Raw genomic sequence first — 17,393 nt, forward strand, 5'->3', positions numbered from 1 at the left:
AAAGGAAATAATTGGTTTTGATGTTTACAGATAGCTGATGTTTGTTTCTGGTTCTCTATCAATCTCTTACTTAGGATCCTTGCCATTTCACCAATACAGTGTTAACAACAGCCGTTGCAAGTGATTCTTAAATAGTAGGTATTGACTCTTTGCGCTTTCAAGACTATTGCTAAATAAAATAGCAATAAAAATACAACAACCCAACCATGTAATAAAGACGTTAAAAAGTTGGGAGGCTGTGGTTCAAAGTGTTCTTGTTCTCCGACCCCCAAAGTGCTCCAGATGGCTGTGCCATCGGTGTGTGTGAATGTTTATCGCTCTTGATGAGCAGGTGGCCCCTTGTATGGTAGCCTCTGCCATCAGTGTATGAATAGGTGAATGCTAGCTTGTGTTGTAAAGTGCTCCGAGCGTGTGTAGTGTAGTCCATATACCATTTAAAGTCACACTGGAATGATTCTGGTGGCACAGGGGTTTTGATGACACCTGAGAAAGTTCCATTCACTAAAGCTCTATAAAAAAATATTATAATATACAAAATACTAAATATTATAAAAATACTAAGTGAACTGTTTGTATGAAATTGCTGTTCTTACCTGGGGCTCCCCATGGGTCATCGTCCAGTTTGGATGCATCTCCAAATGCATAAGAATTATCGATGGGTGAAGAGACGCTTGTCCCGTCCTCCCAGGGATCTCCGCCCTTTGTTTCCTTTAGAGCAGATGGCGCTCCCCAGGGATCTGACCCGGCGGGTGGAGAGCTAGCAGGGCCTCCCCACATATCTGCACTGCCTTGGGGCGAGCTCACCGGAGGGGCATTAAAGGGATCTGAGGCATCATCTTTTGGTGGACTAGATGGCAATGTGAAAGAGTCCTCTTTAGGGGGTGTTGTTGGTGCAGTGAAAGGGTCGTCTTTATTAGGTTTAGATGGTGCAGAGAAAGGATCCTCTTTGGGTGGAGTTGTTGGAGCAGCACAGAGATCCACCTTTGTAGGTTTGGATGGTGCAGTGAAAGGATCCTCTTTGGGTGGTGTTGTTGGTGCAGCAAAAGCGTTGTCTTGGGTAGGTTTAGTCGGTGCAGAAAAAGGATCTTCTTTAGATGATGCTGTGGAAGCAGTGAAGGGGTCGCCTTTAGATGATGCTGGTGCTGCAAATGGGTCTTCTTTAGGGGGTGTGGATGCTGGTGCAGTGAAGGGATCATCTTTTGGGGTACTGAATGGGTCATCTTTTGGGGCATTAAAAGGATCGTCCTTTGGAGCATTGAACGGATCATCTTTTGGAGCATTGAACGGATCATCTTTTGGGGCATTGAATGGATCATCTTTTGGAGCATTGAACGGATCATCTTTTGGAGCATTGAATGGATCATCTTTTGGAGCATTGAAGGGATCATCTTTTGGGGCATTGAATGGATCACCTTTTGGGGCATTGAATGGATCATCTTTTGGGGCATTGAATGGATCAGCCTTTTGGGGCATTGAATGGATCACCTTTTGGGGCATTGAATGGATCAGCTTTTGGGGCATTGAATGGATCATCTTTTGGGGCATTGAATGGATCATCTTTTGGGGTGTTGAACGGATCAGATGTATCTGTTTTTTCTTTTGGAGCAGCAAATGGATCTCCCTTGTCTTTGGGTGCGTTGAAGGGGTCTGATCTATCTTTTGGTTTGTTGAACGGGTCGTCTTCTGATGCATTAAATGGATCTGTTTCACCTTTTTTGGCTGCAAAAGGAACTTCTCCATTCTTTGGCGCAGTAAATGAATCTTCATCCGTTTTTGGCGCTGAAAATGGATCTTCATCAGTTTTAGCTGGAGCCCCCCAAGGATCACTGCTGGCTTCTGTGTCAGTTGTGTCAGGTTTTGCGGGTGTGCCCCATGGATCTGTGGCCTCTTTAGGTTCTTTGGAGGCTCCCCATGGGTCTGGTTTCACATCCTCCTCCTCCTCCTCCTCTTCTTTCTCCTCTTCCTCCTCCTTTTCCTCTGCTTTCTCTCCTCCCCAAGCACCTCCTTTAAAACCATTGCCTTTGCCGGCATCTTCCCATTTCAGCTCGTCATCACTCATCTTGGCCTAAGATATTACAATAACAAAATTAGAGAAGTAATTACAAACCCTTACTCATGGCTTCATTAGTAGTGTAACTAAACCTGTCCCATTGACACATGAGAACAAACTGATTTGTTTATGCAGAGTAATCGACAGCAATTGGTATAAGTTTGTGAACAACTCTGTAATCTCGTCTCTAATGCTCTATTGTATATCTGAAACTCTGCCTTTAAAAACTGTGGTTTTTTTAGGCTATGATTTGTGGTGTTGTTGTACTTGACTGCATTGTATTGCACTGGTGGGATTTATGCTATTATGTTTACTTGCTGTACCTGAGCATTGTACTTGCTATACACTTACCCTCCTATTTATTTCTATCTTCTCAGCTTCCTGTTTAAGACGCTCCTCTTTGCGAGCAGCAAAGGAAGCAGTCAAGTCGGCAACTGATGGTATGTTGTCTAAGGATGGGAGCCCTGAGGACCCGGCAACGTAGCATGGCATGTAGTTGGGATCCTTGACGATGTCCGTGGATGAGGCTGGTTAGAAGGGAAGGAAAAAATATTGAATGAGATTTGTGTGACAGACACAGTCAAATCAAGATACTATACTAAAACAGTTCAAACAATGGGTATTAAGCAGTGATACTTTAGGACAGAAGGGCTCACCAGCAGAACCTTTTGACGTCTTCTCTCTGGTCTTGACGGCAAAGTCTCTCTCCTCCTTTAGTTTATCATCGTCCTCCATAAGAACAAGGACAACTTTGGCCTTCTCCCTCACATTACCACCCTGGAACAGATATGTTTACATTAGACTTTGGATTTGACTCTGGCCATTTGGGCAAAATTCTAACTAAGCCTGAAAAACAAACTAAAATTGTATAAGTCACGTACGCCTGAAAGTGTCAAGCATTGTTACTCTGAAAAGCTTTTGAATCAAGAGATTGTTACATTTGTTTGAGACACCAAACTAAGAATCTGTTTTCATTTGTTGTCGTGAAATTGGCCTAGAGGTTAAAAAGAGGATATTATTATATATTATAGTGTAAATAACGGATAACCTTAAAATTACAATATGTAATTTTCTGCCACTAGGGGTCTTTATTAAAACAATAACAAAAGGGGTTTGGTAACGTCATAAAGTAGCGTGTGATTATAGGAGTTGTCTTCATCACCGTTGTCGCTATTGCATTCAGCTTTTCCTGGTTAACATTCCTTTATTGTTCATCATTCAGGAGAATTTTACCTGGAGCCGAATTATACGCAGAGGTATCCTCCTCTCCAAAACAAATGGACCCGATGATTAAAACCGGTAAAAACACTGAATAAAGCTTTTATATTTTTATAAAGGTTTCTATTTTAGTTCTCCCCTCTCCTTTCTTCCGCTCTGTAGGTGTGTGCGCACGTGTGTGTGCGCCAGCTGCGAAGCCCCGCCCTTCGCAAAACGGAGCGAAGGAGAGAATGTGAATGCGTAAAGTAGACAGTACAAACTGAAACGTGCACATAAATTAGATCAATAGCATAAGCGTTTAGTTTATTTAATAAAAGAGCACCTGTCAATGTGAAAAGTGAGTTGTGAATAAAAAAGATATTTTTCTTTATAAAAATTCGAGAAAAAAAAGAAACACCTTGAATTTCAGACGGGGCGTGGGGCTCCGTTGGCGGGGCGCAGCGCCCCTCCAAGACAATGGTAGGGGAAACACTGCGTCGCCATTACAGGAGACCAAATGAAACGGATCGTTACCTTGATTAAAATTACAGATTCCTCTAGGTTTGAAAGATGTTGGAAACATCTGAGATAATGTAAGTAAACAACTCAACAAAATATATAACATAGGTTTAGTCAACTTTAGACATTTTAAAGCGTAAAGTTACATATTATGCCTTAAATGCATAGCATGCAACCTTTAAATGGATCCTAAAAGTATCACCTGATCTTTGCCATCCTTTTCTATAAAGCGATACTCTGTGAGGGCTTTGACGATGTAGATGTTGTCTTTCATTTTCAGAAGCACACGGTCGTCACCGGTCTTTAACAGGTACTCCAGCAGTGTCAGGGACTGGGATGAAAAGAAGCACATTATATTTATGTCAAAACAAAAATATAAAACTGAAAATCCGTACAGTGTAACAGTTTTTTTTGGTTTACATATTATAGTGAAGTTCATGGGACAAAACAATAAACACAAAGCAAACTCTGTTTAAAATCCCAGTTTTGGTATGAAAGGATAAACAATATGCAAAAGCTTCAAAACTCACTGGCGAAGTCACAATGGTCTGTCATGTCACTCAGTAATACCAGTAACCTAATAGCAGATATGCTAAGACCAGATGAATAAATCATGTCATGTGATGGAACAGAGAGAGCTTTCAGTAAGTGCCAATACATTTCAGTTGCAATAGAATAGTTCAAAACTGCTGCGCTGGTATACAATGCAATGTTACAATTTAAATCTTTTAAACTTTGGGTACCCCTGTGCGTGTATAGGTCACTCTAATGCAGAATATCCTGGTTTTACATATTCAAACATTGAATTAGAAATTAAAAGGAGTCTGTGTATGAAATGCTTGGTAAAAAGAAAAGATGGGACTATTGAGTGAGACCAGAGAAATGTTGATCATGTTGGTCAAAGCCCTTGTTTCAAAAATAAAAGCTACAGATGAGTCTTTTGCTGACCTTATTAGCTCATGTACATCTGAGACACCACAGATCAGCCTTTCCAAATAATGTGTAAGGTGTACTTAAAAAATGGTCCTGTTTCTATAAATATACTGAAATCTTAAGGTTGACATAACGTCCACATTGTAATGACTGTTTGAAAAAGCATTTTAACCAGTCTTGTTACACCATACATTTATTGCACATTGTTATTGATACCTTGTGGATGTGTCTCCAGTTCTTGTCGTCTTTCAGGCGCTTCCAGAGCATCGTCATGATCTCGTTGCAGGCCACCACATTGTAAGTCAGATCAGAGAGGTCAGCCATCTGAGTGCTTGATGGGCCCCATGGGTCATTAGATGTCGCCTCTCTCACCTGCAAAAGAAGCAAAGCAAGAAATGTCAGTGTGTAGGAAACATAAGGTGGCGGCATCCCAAAGGTCAGAGATGTCAGCTTGATCGTGACACCAAATACAGTGTAGCAAGTCATCTTTGCCATCATCTCATTTCATCATGCTAAGAAAAATGATAAGTAATCTGTTCTGCTATCGTATTAGAGATCATTTTTCATCAGATCAGCATATTTGCAAGAAACCATATTTCCCTGACGGCTCATTGTGACTTAGGAGAACTGTATGAGTGTACAGCTGTAGAAACTTTAAATGTTCTATTGATCTTCCACCTACAAAGTACACAAAGTACACTTTAAACTTCAAGCTTCAAGCTCATGTTGTACAGACAACAATTGTTCCAAACCACAGAACTGTATTCAAAAGCCACATATGTGTTGATTTTTACCATGTACAGCTTTATACAAATAAAAATGTATTATTATTATTATTATTTTTATCAACATACTACAATATGGCATTATATGCTAATGACCGACAGGTTTAAAGTGCACATTATTACCCATATATCTTCCCATTTTTACTGTATCTAATAAAAGCAAAAATGTTCCAAAAATCCTTTTGAAAATATGCACATTGAACTAGACTTAAATAATACAATGAGAAAGCATTTTATATCCTGGTCGAGGCTAAAATTAGTTGACATATTGGGAATTGTATGGTTCACATAGTTCTTCACCCCCTTGATTTCCATTTATTTTTACCTTGACCTCAGCCTCAGAGTAGTTCTGGACTAGGTTCTTCAGCTGTCGGCGGAGCATAGAGGACGTCATGGTGTCTGTAGGTGAGGTTGGGGAATCAAACCACCGTGATCTGTTTCAGAGAAGACTTGTGAAAAAATATTGCATGCTTGCAGAGAAGAAGGATCCACACACATATACACATGCTTACATATAATCAAACATCACAAACATACAGTCATACCTTTTGTAGTAAGTCTGAGCTGTCCAAGATGTATTTGTGTGTGTTGCTTGATTGCTGGCTCAGTGAGTGTACATCCTGCTGCTCTCTCTTCCCCCTGACTGCATTGACTTGTCTCAGGACGTCAAAAACCAGATCCTACAGCTGCAGGGAGGAACCAGTCAACATAAAAAGAGCTGAGGCACGGGTTGGCACTGAGTTACAATGACAAGCATACAATTGTGAATGTGTAACTGCAAAGCTACACGATAGGTGTGCCTGCACCTACTGTATGTGACAGCTCGTGTCATAATGACTGCGACAAAAAGACACAGATCCTCATCTAGGTTAGCTATCTGGCTAAGCTACAAGCTAGTTAGCTGCCAGCATCTTGGGGCTGGTGAGGAAAATATAAGATAAAACCTTATTTATAGTGCACCTGGATGATCAGTCTTAGTCCTATGAACTGTAAATCGACGTGCTTGCAAGTAACGTATCTGTGAGGATTCACACTCCGTGTTTTCAGGACCTCGGAGAGCGACTGAAGACGGCCAACAGCCGTCAATATGGCTAACGGTTGAACGTTGTTATGAACCCAGCTGGCATCAGCTTAGATATAAGACTTTAGCGATCAATTGAAGGGCTGTAATTGAAGAAGCAGCCGATGTTTTGTTACACCCAGTCGCCGCGTGTTATGTCGTGAATTAAATATGCGTATTTGAAGCAAAATATGAAAGACTAACCCTGAGTAGAGCTTCAGGAATCTTCGAGGAGACGACACGACGACGGTTTCCGCTTCCGCAGTTTTCAGCACCTGCAAGACCACGCCCCCTCACGATATATAGTTGTATTTTTCTCAATTAAATACAAATTTATGGTAACCAGTTCTGTGTTTTTTTATTCTGGAATTGAAAAGTAAATTAGAGGAAACTTAATTAATTTCCTATCAAATATAATACTATAGAAGAGAAATTAGCAATAAATAAATACATGCAAGAATAAAAGTTGTATAATAAACAAATACATAAATGCTAAAATAAATACATAAATAAATAAACACAAACATACAAGAAGAAATGTATATATTTTTTAACTAAATAGAAATAAATAAATACATGCATGAATAAAAGTGGATAATTAAACAGGACATTAATAAATATCTTTAAAAACATAAATAAATAAATGTAGGTGAACAAAAATGTACATGTCGTGTTTAGTTATCAACTTAATTTATTTATTTATTTCAGCATTTATGTATATATGTATGTATGCATTTATTCATTCTTTTATTTTTGTATTTATTTAGGTATATTAATTTATTCCTTTATTTATTATATATCAAGCGGCTTTATGAGAGTAAAGTGCCATAACCGTTAACAACATTTGTGAAGCATGTAGTACACATCACCACACACAACACACACACACGCTCACAAAACCGAATAAATGAGTCACAACCACAACTCCCACATCAATAACAGTTGAATCAAGATGGCGGCCGAGGGCGAGTACGAGTCGATTTTGTGCGTGAAACCCGATGTCAACGTTTATCGCATCCCGCCGCGAGCTTCAAACCGCGCATACAGGTAAAGAAATAACTGCTGGTCGTTAACTGCGCTGTAATACATGGTTTAACGGTGTTTGATGTCGCTCGGTGCGGGCATTTCACTTTCACTGTTCGCTGACAGAACATGCTTTTCAAATCACATCACGATTAGGGGGGGGCTTTATGTTGTGATTTTGGAAGAGCAGAAATTATAATCCGTTTCCAGTTGTAAATATTTGTACGGTTTGAATCGTTGGCTGGTTCTCTGCTCCGCTTTGTTGTCCAGAGCGGTTGTGCTGTCAGAGATGTGACGGGGGTATTTGTCATCATGCCGGGTCGATATGGGCGATTTGCCAGGACAGTTCCACTTGTTCGTGACCGCTTGGATTTCCTCTTTCCACGAGGACACTATTGAATTGAGCAACAACTGTTTTCAAGGTTTTCTTTGTGGGTAGTCTTTGCTTGAGGTTGTCATTACAATTCAAACTTTATGTGTTAGCCTGTGGTATACATGCAGGCGCATGTGAGACAGTTTGTAAAAACTGTCTGGGAGGGCATGCAGGGAGAGATGGTCAAACAATCTTAAAAGGTTTACACACCTTTTTTACATTAATGCCTAAGCCACTATACAATAAAACATTTTTAGTTTAGTTTGAAGTTTCCAAGATATATCTGCAGGTTCTCAGGATGATTTAAAGGGATGAGATAAAAAGATGATGCCTTTGCAGCTTTTCTTGTGTAGCCTAAGCCTACTACATACGTTCACCTCTTTGTCTCACTAACAAATCCTTAAGATAAGTAAAATACTGGATATTTTTACTTGCATTTAAAAATCCTTCAAATTAAACAAAAATCTGTCTTTGTTTCAACTGCTCATTACTCACATCCACACCAGGGCTATAACCTGTTATGTCCTGTGTATAATACTTTCCACACTTTGATAAAAAACTAAACTAAAACTCTGATATGTTTTGTATCATCCACAACGATAACACCTAACATCATATCACAGATTTAGCTGATTGTAATATGCTGTAACTTGATTTATCAATATCCTGATGCATTCTAATAATAATAATAATAATACATTTTATTTGTAAAGAGCCTTTCCAAGCTAAAATCAATCTCAAGGCGCTACAATGCAGGACAACAACAACAACAACAACAACAGACATAAGATTTTACAGAAAGGCCTTTTTGAAAAGAAAGGTTTTTAGGCCATTTTTGAAGGAGGCGGTGTCCTGTGGAGCCCTCAGATGTTCTGGGAGGGAATTCCACAAGTGAGGAGCGGCTGAGCAGAAGGCCCGATCGCCCATGGTCTCTCGCCATGGTAGTTTTATCATATGCAATGTTGGTTATTGAAATCCAAACTTCTCCATTGGTTGAAGTTGTGAAAAAAGACCCAACATATTCTTTGTGAAACCGAGTTAGATGGTTAATATATAGCATTTAAGTCTAACACTGTTTGGCTACAGGGCAGCTGACTGGAAGCTGGATACCCCAGACTGGTCAGGTCGAATGAGGATCACCGCCAAGGGCCACATTGCGTTCGTCAAACTGGAGGACAAGGTCTCAGGTATGACATCGTTGTGTATTCTACTTTAAAACTCCAGTACGTGACACTCAATTACAATTATAGCGTTACAGCTCAAACTATATATTACTTTCCCACTATAAACCGTCAGAAGCCCAGTGATGTATTGGACACTTGAACAACCCCCAGAAACTCAAACTAATTTAAACGATGTAGAAAATGGATTGATAAATGGTGTCTTGTCATCACCTATAATGTCCTGCAGGGGAGCTGTTTGCACAGGCACCTATTAAGGAGTATCCCGGTGTTACAGTGGAAACGGTCAGCGACTCCAGCCGATATTTCGTTCTGCGTATACAGGATGACAGCGGTGAGGATGTGCATGTTATGAAAATGACTGTGAAGCTTGCCTGTTTGAAGTCTCTAAATCCCCTTTTAAGGTTGTGGGACTGTTGAGAACTTTAAGTTGACTGTTATTCAGGTCAGTTACTGTAACATCACCGCTTGTCCGCAGGTCGCAGTGCTTTCATAGGAGTGGGCTTTGAGGACCGAGGGGACGCTTTTGATTTCAACGTGGCTTTGCAGGACCATTTCAAGTAAGCAGGGACTGGGCAACTTCAAATGAATGTAATTAGATTACTTTCACACTTTTCAAACTGGTTAAAAGCATGTGCATTGACAGTACTGACTACATACAAGACATCAGACATGTATCATTAGTTTTCCTTCAAAGGTATTGTCGGTGTTAACTCGTTTTACATTTCCTACTGTCCCACAACCATCTGCAGCGTAGGCAGTCCATGCCAAAACAAGATGCTGTCTTCGAGATATACAGTACTGTGTTGGTGGAAAGCTGCATGCTGTAATTTTCCTAGAAACTGCTGAGATGTGTTTGTTTGTGTATTTGTGCTGATGGTTTGTATATGTGTGTCTCTGCCTCCCTGCAGATGGGTGAAACAGGAGAATGAATTCAGTAAAAACGCCCAGCTCGGGGATTCAGGTCCAAAGCTGGACCTGGGTTTTAAAGAGGGACAGACCATCACACTCAACATAGGGGTAAGAACTGAAACGTGTACAGCTTTTACTATATTTTCAAAATAAAATGACTGTTGGCAAGTGTAGAAAGTAATGGTGTTAAAGCTTGTGATTGTATAATTGAATTAGGCTGCCAAGTAGTCAAAATGAATCAGAAATGAATAAGTTAGTAGACTTTTCAGTTATAACTTTATGCTGCCTATAAAACTACAAATGGATCTCAAGTGTAACTGGAGTTGTTAAGCTTCAAGGACCATCTGTAATTTACAATTCAATCGAGTTATCATTTCCATATCAAGTTGTCAGTCAGCACTCAAAAGCATTTGGTTTTGCAGCAATGAAACAAGGAAATAAAGTGTTTTTCAAAGGTATTAAGATAAATTCTTAAAATTTGTGAACTTCTCAGAGACGTCATTTTGCCTGTCTCCATCTCTAGCAAGGTAGGAAGAGGGATAAACCCCGCCCACAAGGCTCAGGTGGGTTTGGACTCCTCCCACCACCACCTGGAGGCAAGATAGCCCCTCCTCCTCTGTCAGGCTCATCCAATCACAACATAGTCCCCCAGACAGGAGACATGACAACAGGTAGGTGACCCTCTCATTCAAACTAAAGCTACACATGCATGTATTGCTTTCTGTGCATCAGTATCGGTGACAACAGTCCTGCACATTTAATACCGGAAAATAGAGCATCCTAACATCTTTGCAGTGTGTGGGGAATGATTTTATATTTGCATTAAGAATCTTTGTGCCTCTTTAACCTACAGGAGTGACCTATTTTCTTAATCACTGTGTATGTTTTAGAGCTTCAGGCTGCAGAAAATGAAGTGAAATGTGTGTCAAATTTGTAAGCTGCTTTTAATGAGCTGTGTGTCTGTATCTCTGTCAGGCTGCCTGTTGGAGCTGGACAGCAGTAACTCTAACACAGTGGTTCAGTCGAACGCTAGTTCAGATCTTTGGGGAGACTTCTCCGCTCCTGCAAGGTAGACAATATAAATTCTTGTAATATTTACTATGTGGAAACAAGATTACACCCATATATGACTCATACACCCAGAAGGGCATTAGTGAAGTCCAACACTGATGTTGGGTGTTACAGTCTGGTGTCGGGTGGTCGTTGAGGTCAGGGCTCTGTTCAAGCCATTCAAGTTCTTCTACACCAGACATAGTTCTTTACAGAGGAATACAAAATACAACTGAAATTAAAATGAATATGTAAATAACTGTAACAGACAAGATAATGCAATCAATTAGTCATTAATAACTAACAATATGTATGTATGTATGTATGTATGTATGTATGTATGTATGTATGTATGTAGGCATGTAGGCATGTATGTATACAGGAATTTTCACCAGATGACGACAAAATACCAGTTTTTAGTCGACATCATCCTTTTGATGTAGCCAAAAATAAATCAAACCAAAATCTTCCTTGTTTGGGTTTTTCTCCTGCTCCTCGTTCATTTTCATGTCGTAGTCAGCGACCAGCAGGGCCTGTTTTGGTTGTTTGGTGGTTCGCTTGCTCAAAAAATATTTTCTTGTACATTAGTCATTGAAAATAAGAATTGTTACCCTGTTTTGAAAAAAGAAAGTAAAAAATGGTAGCATGACGTGTTTGAGATAATTTACCTTGACATTGAATGTCCTGAAATGTGACTTATGTGCATGAGAACATTGCTGAAACGGTATATGGTGCAGCCCTAGCACTTGCTATGTAAGATGTATATTAAGGAACATGTTACATTTTGGGCCCATTATTCAAATTTAAGTTTATAATTGCACGTTTATAGTTATTTGTAGAAAAAAGGGTCATAGTGAGCAAACACTGGAATTGTCCTTTTTAATAAGTGATATAATGATCAGAATCCTTATTAAAAAAACTAACTTCAGTTTATGTGTTTCCAGCTCTGTTGCACCACCATCACCACCAGAGAACGCCGGAAACTGGATCCAGTTTTGAGTCGTCGGCTGTCACATCGGTTGTGATTTCCATCTCACCTGCATCTGTGTCTGTAGCTTCCTGTGCATCACACTGAGAGTAACTCCCACGCACTGATCTCAAAGTAGAGACGCGAAACTCCACAGAGCTGTAGAAACAACTCACGACATCATTTCATTCAGAAAGAATCGTAGTTCTTTCAAATATTCTTGACAGGAAATGAAGCATTGATCTGTTTGAAGCCATTACATGATATGAGCCATTTTCCCAAAAAACATATTTAAGGGCTACGTGTGATGTCCTGTGTAGCAGGTGTTCCTCTTTTATGTGTCTGCATCGCCTCCCCAGTAGATGGCTCTCTGCACAGAGCTTTATGATCTGGAATGTTTTTTTCTCACTGCAAAGGCTCCCCTGCAGGCACTACAGAGAGCTACGTATGTCGAAGAGGCTCCAGTGCCCTTTTAATAACCTGCTGTGAATAATGTGCAAAAATCTGCAAAGCTCAGCTTAAGTGAAGGCTACGTTAACTGTAAGACAGTTTCTTTATTGTTCTAAAATTGGCACTTCAATCTTATTTTTGTGTATCAGCCTTTTATTATTAATTTTTCCTGAAATAATTCTCAGCATCAGTCTGTGAATATATGTAAATATAAATCCTATAGTAAGAAAAGTTTTCAGACAAAATATTTTTGTTTTTTTGTTTTTTTGACTTCATTTGCAAGAGTTTTTCATTAAGAGAAGTAATTTTTTAGACTGAACAGGGAATTAAATGACTCGTTCCATCCTCACACTGCATGGTGACGTAGCACGGCCTTGTTCAGGTCTCAACACTACTGAAGGTCTAAAGTGTGGTTTCATTACATAATGATAAAGCAAGTGGATTTAAAGATGCAGAAGTTGAAGTTCAGATTAGTTTTTCTTTGTTGGATAGGAAAGTTAACATTTCAAATGAAAGCAGATGCAACCCTCTGCTTAAATCACCTTTATCATGCCTTCTGACAGTGTTTATCTCTACACAAAGCAGGAAATACCAGTATTTAGTATGTTCAGAGAATCACTTAAAGTGAGATGACCTACTGTAGGTAAAACATTTTAAGATATGTTCATAGAGAATATATATATAGGGTACATTAACATTCCTGTCTGCCGTATTTGTTTAAAATTTAAAATCATATGTGTTTACTACTGGGTGGCTTATTTTGTTGTAACACTTGAACTCAATAGCCAAATCCAGACGTGTATTCATTGCTGTCATTTCCTTTTTACATACTTTTTCTGCAATTAAATAAGCTAAGAATGAAACATATTTTGCAGATTTTGGCGATGGGTGTTTGTCTGCTGGCAGTAAATTAAAACTACTTAAATACTTGGAGGCCTTCTTCACCCCAAATAATTATTTCACCTCATCCCAATTAACTTCCGGTCCATGTTGTATTGATTAAATGAGGGAAAGCAGGACAGGGATATAGGACTATTTCTCAGAAAGTCCCATTTACTTTCCTTAAGGCCCATTTCTGAAGTCCTTAGAGGAAATACGCAGTAAATCTCAGCTTTACTTTTTGCATTAAATATTTAGTTAACTATTATCCACCAGATTTACATTTAGATGCAGCCCCTGCACCTCCCAAAAGCTCCCCTTCTGTAACAACCACTCTTCTGTTAAAGAGAAAACCGACTAAGGGGAGTTTTGAGCGTTTTATTAACGGTGGAAGTGTTGTTCTGTATTCCTACAGAAGTGCACATGCAATCAGCTCACCTGCTTGTTCATGTTTGTGAAATGACCATGAAGTTTTTTAAATGGCAAAATGTTTAGGTGAGCTGTAAACCTGCTAAAACAGCCCTGTTCATGACCTTCATTAAATACCGAATGTTTCCTGGAAGTAAGAATAGATCTTGATAAACAGTGTAGGAGTTAAATTAAGTAAAGTAAGTTTTAAGTAAATGCAGTTGCAGAACCTGCTCAACACGAGTCGGTACTGAGGTTTGACTGCAGATTTAGATAATCTGAGGATAATATTTGGAACTTAAAAAAGCAGTTTGACATTTTGGGAAATACTCATAATTGCTTTCTTGCTGAGAGTTGGAGGAGATGATCGATATCACTCATGTCTGTGCAGTTAATATGAAGCTGGAGCCCGCAGCCGGGTGGCATAGCTTAGCTTAGCATAAATACTGGAAACCGCTAGCATGTATATTTCCTAAAATGTGGAACTACACCTTTACTTTATTTTAATACAGAGTGACTTTAGCTAAATAGATAAACTTCCTAATGCAGTTATCCCCATGTGTCTTATTTCAGACTGTAAAATGAAATTTAAAAATGCTCTTTTATTGAACTTATGTAGAGATTTGAAAGCCTAATAAATGAAAAGATTGTTTTACTTCATCTGATGAATGTTCTAATGGCAGCAAACGATTTGTTGATATTTGTGCTTAAAAGGCTGACTGTGAATGTAGACGGTGTTTACAGGACTTTGACATGTGAATTGTCATAAACATTTTTCGACTGTGAATTAATTTTGTTTGCATAGATTTATAAGGTTCCCTGTGATCAAATCACATGAAGTGTGTTAAATTGGCATTAAGATTTAGGGCTGATTGATATTTGTTGACATGTGTGTTGTGTTTACATTGCTCGTATTGCTGGCTGAAATATAAAAAAAATGTCTCCCATTTCTCACTCATTCCACTCTGGCTGTAAAATCACTGGACTAACACTTTTGATTTATGACCGATTTATTGAGAAAGAGGCAATAAATCCTTTCAAAGGAGGTGTGATGTCTTATTCTAACTTTGGGAACTTAAAGCACTCGCGCAGTAGGATTTTTCGATCAGTTCGATCAGTGCAGGTGTTGATTTACCAGATAAACAAAATTTGTTCAGACATGCATACACATACACACGCTACATAAAGAAGAAACAAACTTTCATTCGGTTTATAGCTCAGCATCCTATACAGACAATTGGTGAGAAAAAGCTTGACAGCACACAAAACACTGGCCGTCCTCCATTCTCCTTGAGAGTAAAAAACAGCAACCAGTTTCCTGTTTTCCAGAACCTTTAATACCCTGTCACCTGTTGTCTTTGTCCAATCAGGGAGGATCTCTGGAATTAGTGCCTCTTTCACCCAGATGGCATCCATCTCCCACACAATGAAAGCATGCATATTGTTAGTGAGGTTGATAAACAAGTACAGTTCCCTTCTTTGGGACTGACGTACATTATAGCAGAAAGCATTGCCAATAAAGAAATCAGACTTCCCCACTTTAGCATTGGTAACAATCCTGAGGGTGGTGCCAAAACCCTGGTGTGGTAAACCATTCGCAAAACCTTGTGTGACCCCACATCGGCTAAAGTTAAATTAGAAAATAGAAATCTTAGAACATAAAGACTATAAAAAGGACCTAGGGCTATTCAATAATAGTATACATGGCTACTGTACTTTTGAGTTGCAAGGCACCTGCAAATCTTTTCAACACATGTGAACTCCCTCGCATTATCTGAAGGTCAAGAGGGAGACAATAATCAAAAACACTAGTGTGATATAAGAGGTTCAGAGAGAAACACCGGTCACTGGAGAAGTGTCACAATGAGGATGGAGAGTGATGAACTGACCTTTGACACAGACTCAGCGTGACAGAAATCAGAAATCCTTTATTAGTCCCACAACGGGGAAATTTACCTTGTTACAGCAAAAGAACAAGAAAGTACAGTGGCGTGTACACAATAATTAAATAGAATTAAATAGAGTAACAGTAGTTAAGTACAACGTCAGCAGTGTTATTATCATGAGGAATGATGGTCAAAACTGTAATGTAGTTCACCTTTAACTCTCTGAATTATCATGGCAAGTAGTTGAAAGTCACCACATGTATTTTAAAGTACATTTTTGAGGTACTTGTATTGAGTATTTTATATTATGCTACTTGTATTCCTTCACTATATTTCAGTGAGAACAACTCCTATTAATCCTAGACATCAGTTTGCAATTATTATTGATTATAATAATATATATTAATCTATCTTTCTTTTTACACGGTTTTATAGACACTTTTACATAAATAAAGGATTTAAATAATGTAACTTGCTATTGAAGGCCACAGAGATCCCACCATTATACACTCTGTAAGAAGCTGTGGTAAGAAAGAGAGACAGTCATAGTAGAAGAGAGAAATATTGCAAAAGTGAGGACATGACCTCATTGAGCAGTAGCTTTTAGCTCTGCTGACAGACAGAAAGAGAGAGGGACAGACAGCTGGAAGGACAGACTGAGGGCGACAAGAGGAAACCAGTGGGCTCTGCTGAGCTTCATCAGGAACTCCACCCATATTCCTCCAACCTCTCTGTAGGTCTGTGGCCGTAACCTTTGAGTGTGTGTGCAGTGGTGGAAGTACATTTAGTATACTTTAAACATTAACTAAGGTACAATTTTGAGGTATTTTCATTTTACTTGAATATTTAAATTTTCTGCATTCTGTTTCGTTGCAGATAAGTTTTACAAAAAAACATTTGATCAATATTAATATTAATAAGTATGATACTAAATAAGTATATAAAGTAGTTCAAATGTGTCAAAAGTGTAATACTTCAGGCTGTACATTTAGATGTTTATGCTTTTGTACTTTTACTTAAGTGAAATCGTAAATGTAGGACTTTGACTTTTTTGACAGAGCATTATTGTTACTTTTCCTGAAGTAAAATGTGTGTGTGTGTGTGTGTGTGTGTGTGTGTGTGTGTGTGTGTGTGTGTGTGTGTGTGTGTGTGTGTGTGCTGCACATCCCACCATTACACACGTCATTTTGATGGATTCATTTGGATACTTGCGGCAGAGAAATTCAGGACTTTTAATACACTTGATATCGCTGTAGATTTTGTTTCCCTTTCCGGGGAATATTCTCGTCTATTACCATCAGTGTGATGAGGGATCAGATTTAAAGGTTCCACCGTAACTCAATTACAAACTGTTTGATATTCACAAACAGCTCAAGATCTTTCATACAACACCAGCATGTGGTCAGTCAGTATGTCTCGTCTGATAGGGGTCAGACAGACAGACAGAAAGATGGCCAACACACTTCTAGAGGACTCACTAAATATAATCTTAGCTTAGCATCACTTTCAAAGCTATGTACACCAGCACTAAAATAAACAGACATTTTTATTTGGCTTGAGGTTGTGATGAGAAGAATTCAAAAAAGGTGCCCAGAGATGTTGTCGCAGCCAGAAAACAACATATACCCATTACATTCAGAGATCTGCCTCCTTCAGATCCAAATGATGTACCAGTCTGCATTCACATGTTGCTCTAAAGATACGACACCAGCAAATGCCA

The 17,393-nt window shown here is 39.0% G+C and overlaps 2 protein-coding genes across 2 annotated transcripts; one reads left to right on the forward strand and one right to left on the reverse strand.

Moving 5' to 3' along the window:
- Positions 1-1,324: 1,324 nt before the first annotated feature.
- Positions 1,325-6,801, reverse strand: epn1b (epsin 1b). Its single transcript, XM_029443331.1, has 8 exons — positions 6,749-6,801; positions 6,030-6,170; positions 5,810-5,918; positions 4,916-5,071; positions 3,969-4,097; positions 2,707-2,827; positions 2,402-2,577; positions 1,325-2,065 (listed from the first exon to the last, which is right to left on the reverse strand). The coding sequence occupies exons 3-8, from the start codon at positions 5,876-5,878 to the stop codon at positions 1,457-1,459; spliced, it is 1,260 nt and encodes a 419-aa protein (XP_029299191.1). The 5' UTR covers positions 5,879-5,918; positions 6,030-6,170; positions 6,749-6,801; the 3' UTR covers positions 1,325-1,456.
- Positions 6,802-7,468: 667 nt separating this feature from the next.
- Positions 7,469-14,832, forward strand: necap1 (NECAP endocytosis associated 1). The gene is made up of 8 exons (XM_029443764.1): positions 7,469-7,591; positions 9,027-9,127; positions 9,351-9,455; positions 9,600-9,681; positions 10,033-10,141; positions 10,557-10,704; positions 11,009-11,102; positions 12,028-14,832. The coding sequence occupies exons 1-8, from the start codon at positions 7,497-7,499 to the stop codon at positions 12,080-12,082; spliced, it is 789 nt and encodes a 262-aa protein (XP_029299624.1). The 5' UTR covers positions 7,469-7,496; the 3' UTR covers positions 12,083-14,832.
- Positions 14,833-17,393: the final 2,561 nt, after the last annotated feature.

The sequence above is a fragment of the Cottoperca gobio genome, chromosome 11, assembly GCF_900634415.1.
Source record: "Cottoperca gobio chromosome 11, fCotGob3.1, whole genome shotgun sequence".
Classification (NCBI taxonomy): domain Eukaryota; kingdom Metazoa; phylum Chordata; class Actinopteri; order Perciformes; family Bovichtidae; genus Cottoperca; species Cottoperca gobio.

What these genes read in the sequence shown, in the direction of transcription:
- epn1b (XM_029443331.1), bottom strand. Translation starts at nt 5,878, where the DNA reads ATGACGTCCTCTATGCTCCGCCGACAGCTGAAGAACCTAGTCCAGAAC. An exon ending in ACTCTGAGGCTGAGGTCAAG is followed by an intron (nt 5,072 to 5,809) that starts GTAAAAATAAAT and finishes CTTCTTTTGCAG; the next exon opens with GTGAGAGAGGCGACATCTAA. An exon ending in GACGTCAAAAGGTTCTGCTG is followed by an intron (nt 2,578 to 2,706) that starts GTGAGCCCTTCT and finishes CCTTCTAACCAG; the next exon opens with CCTCATCCACGGACATCGTC.
- necap1 (XM_029443764.1), top strand. Translation starts at nt 7,497, where the DNA reads ATGGCGGCCGAGGGCGAGTACGAGTCGATTTTGTGCGTGAAACCCGAT. An exon ending in GCTTTGCAGGACCATTTCAA is followed by an intron (nt 9,682 to 10,032) that starts GTAAGCAGGGAC and finishes GCCTCCCTGCAG; the next exon opens with ATGGGTGAAACAGGAGAATG. An exon ending in GACAGGAGACATGACAACAG is followed by an intron (nt 10,705 to 11,008) that starts GTAGGTGACCCT and finishes TATCTCTGTCAG; the next exon opens with GCTGCCTGTTGGAGCTGGAC.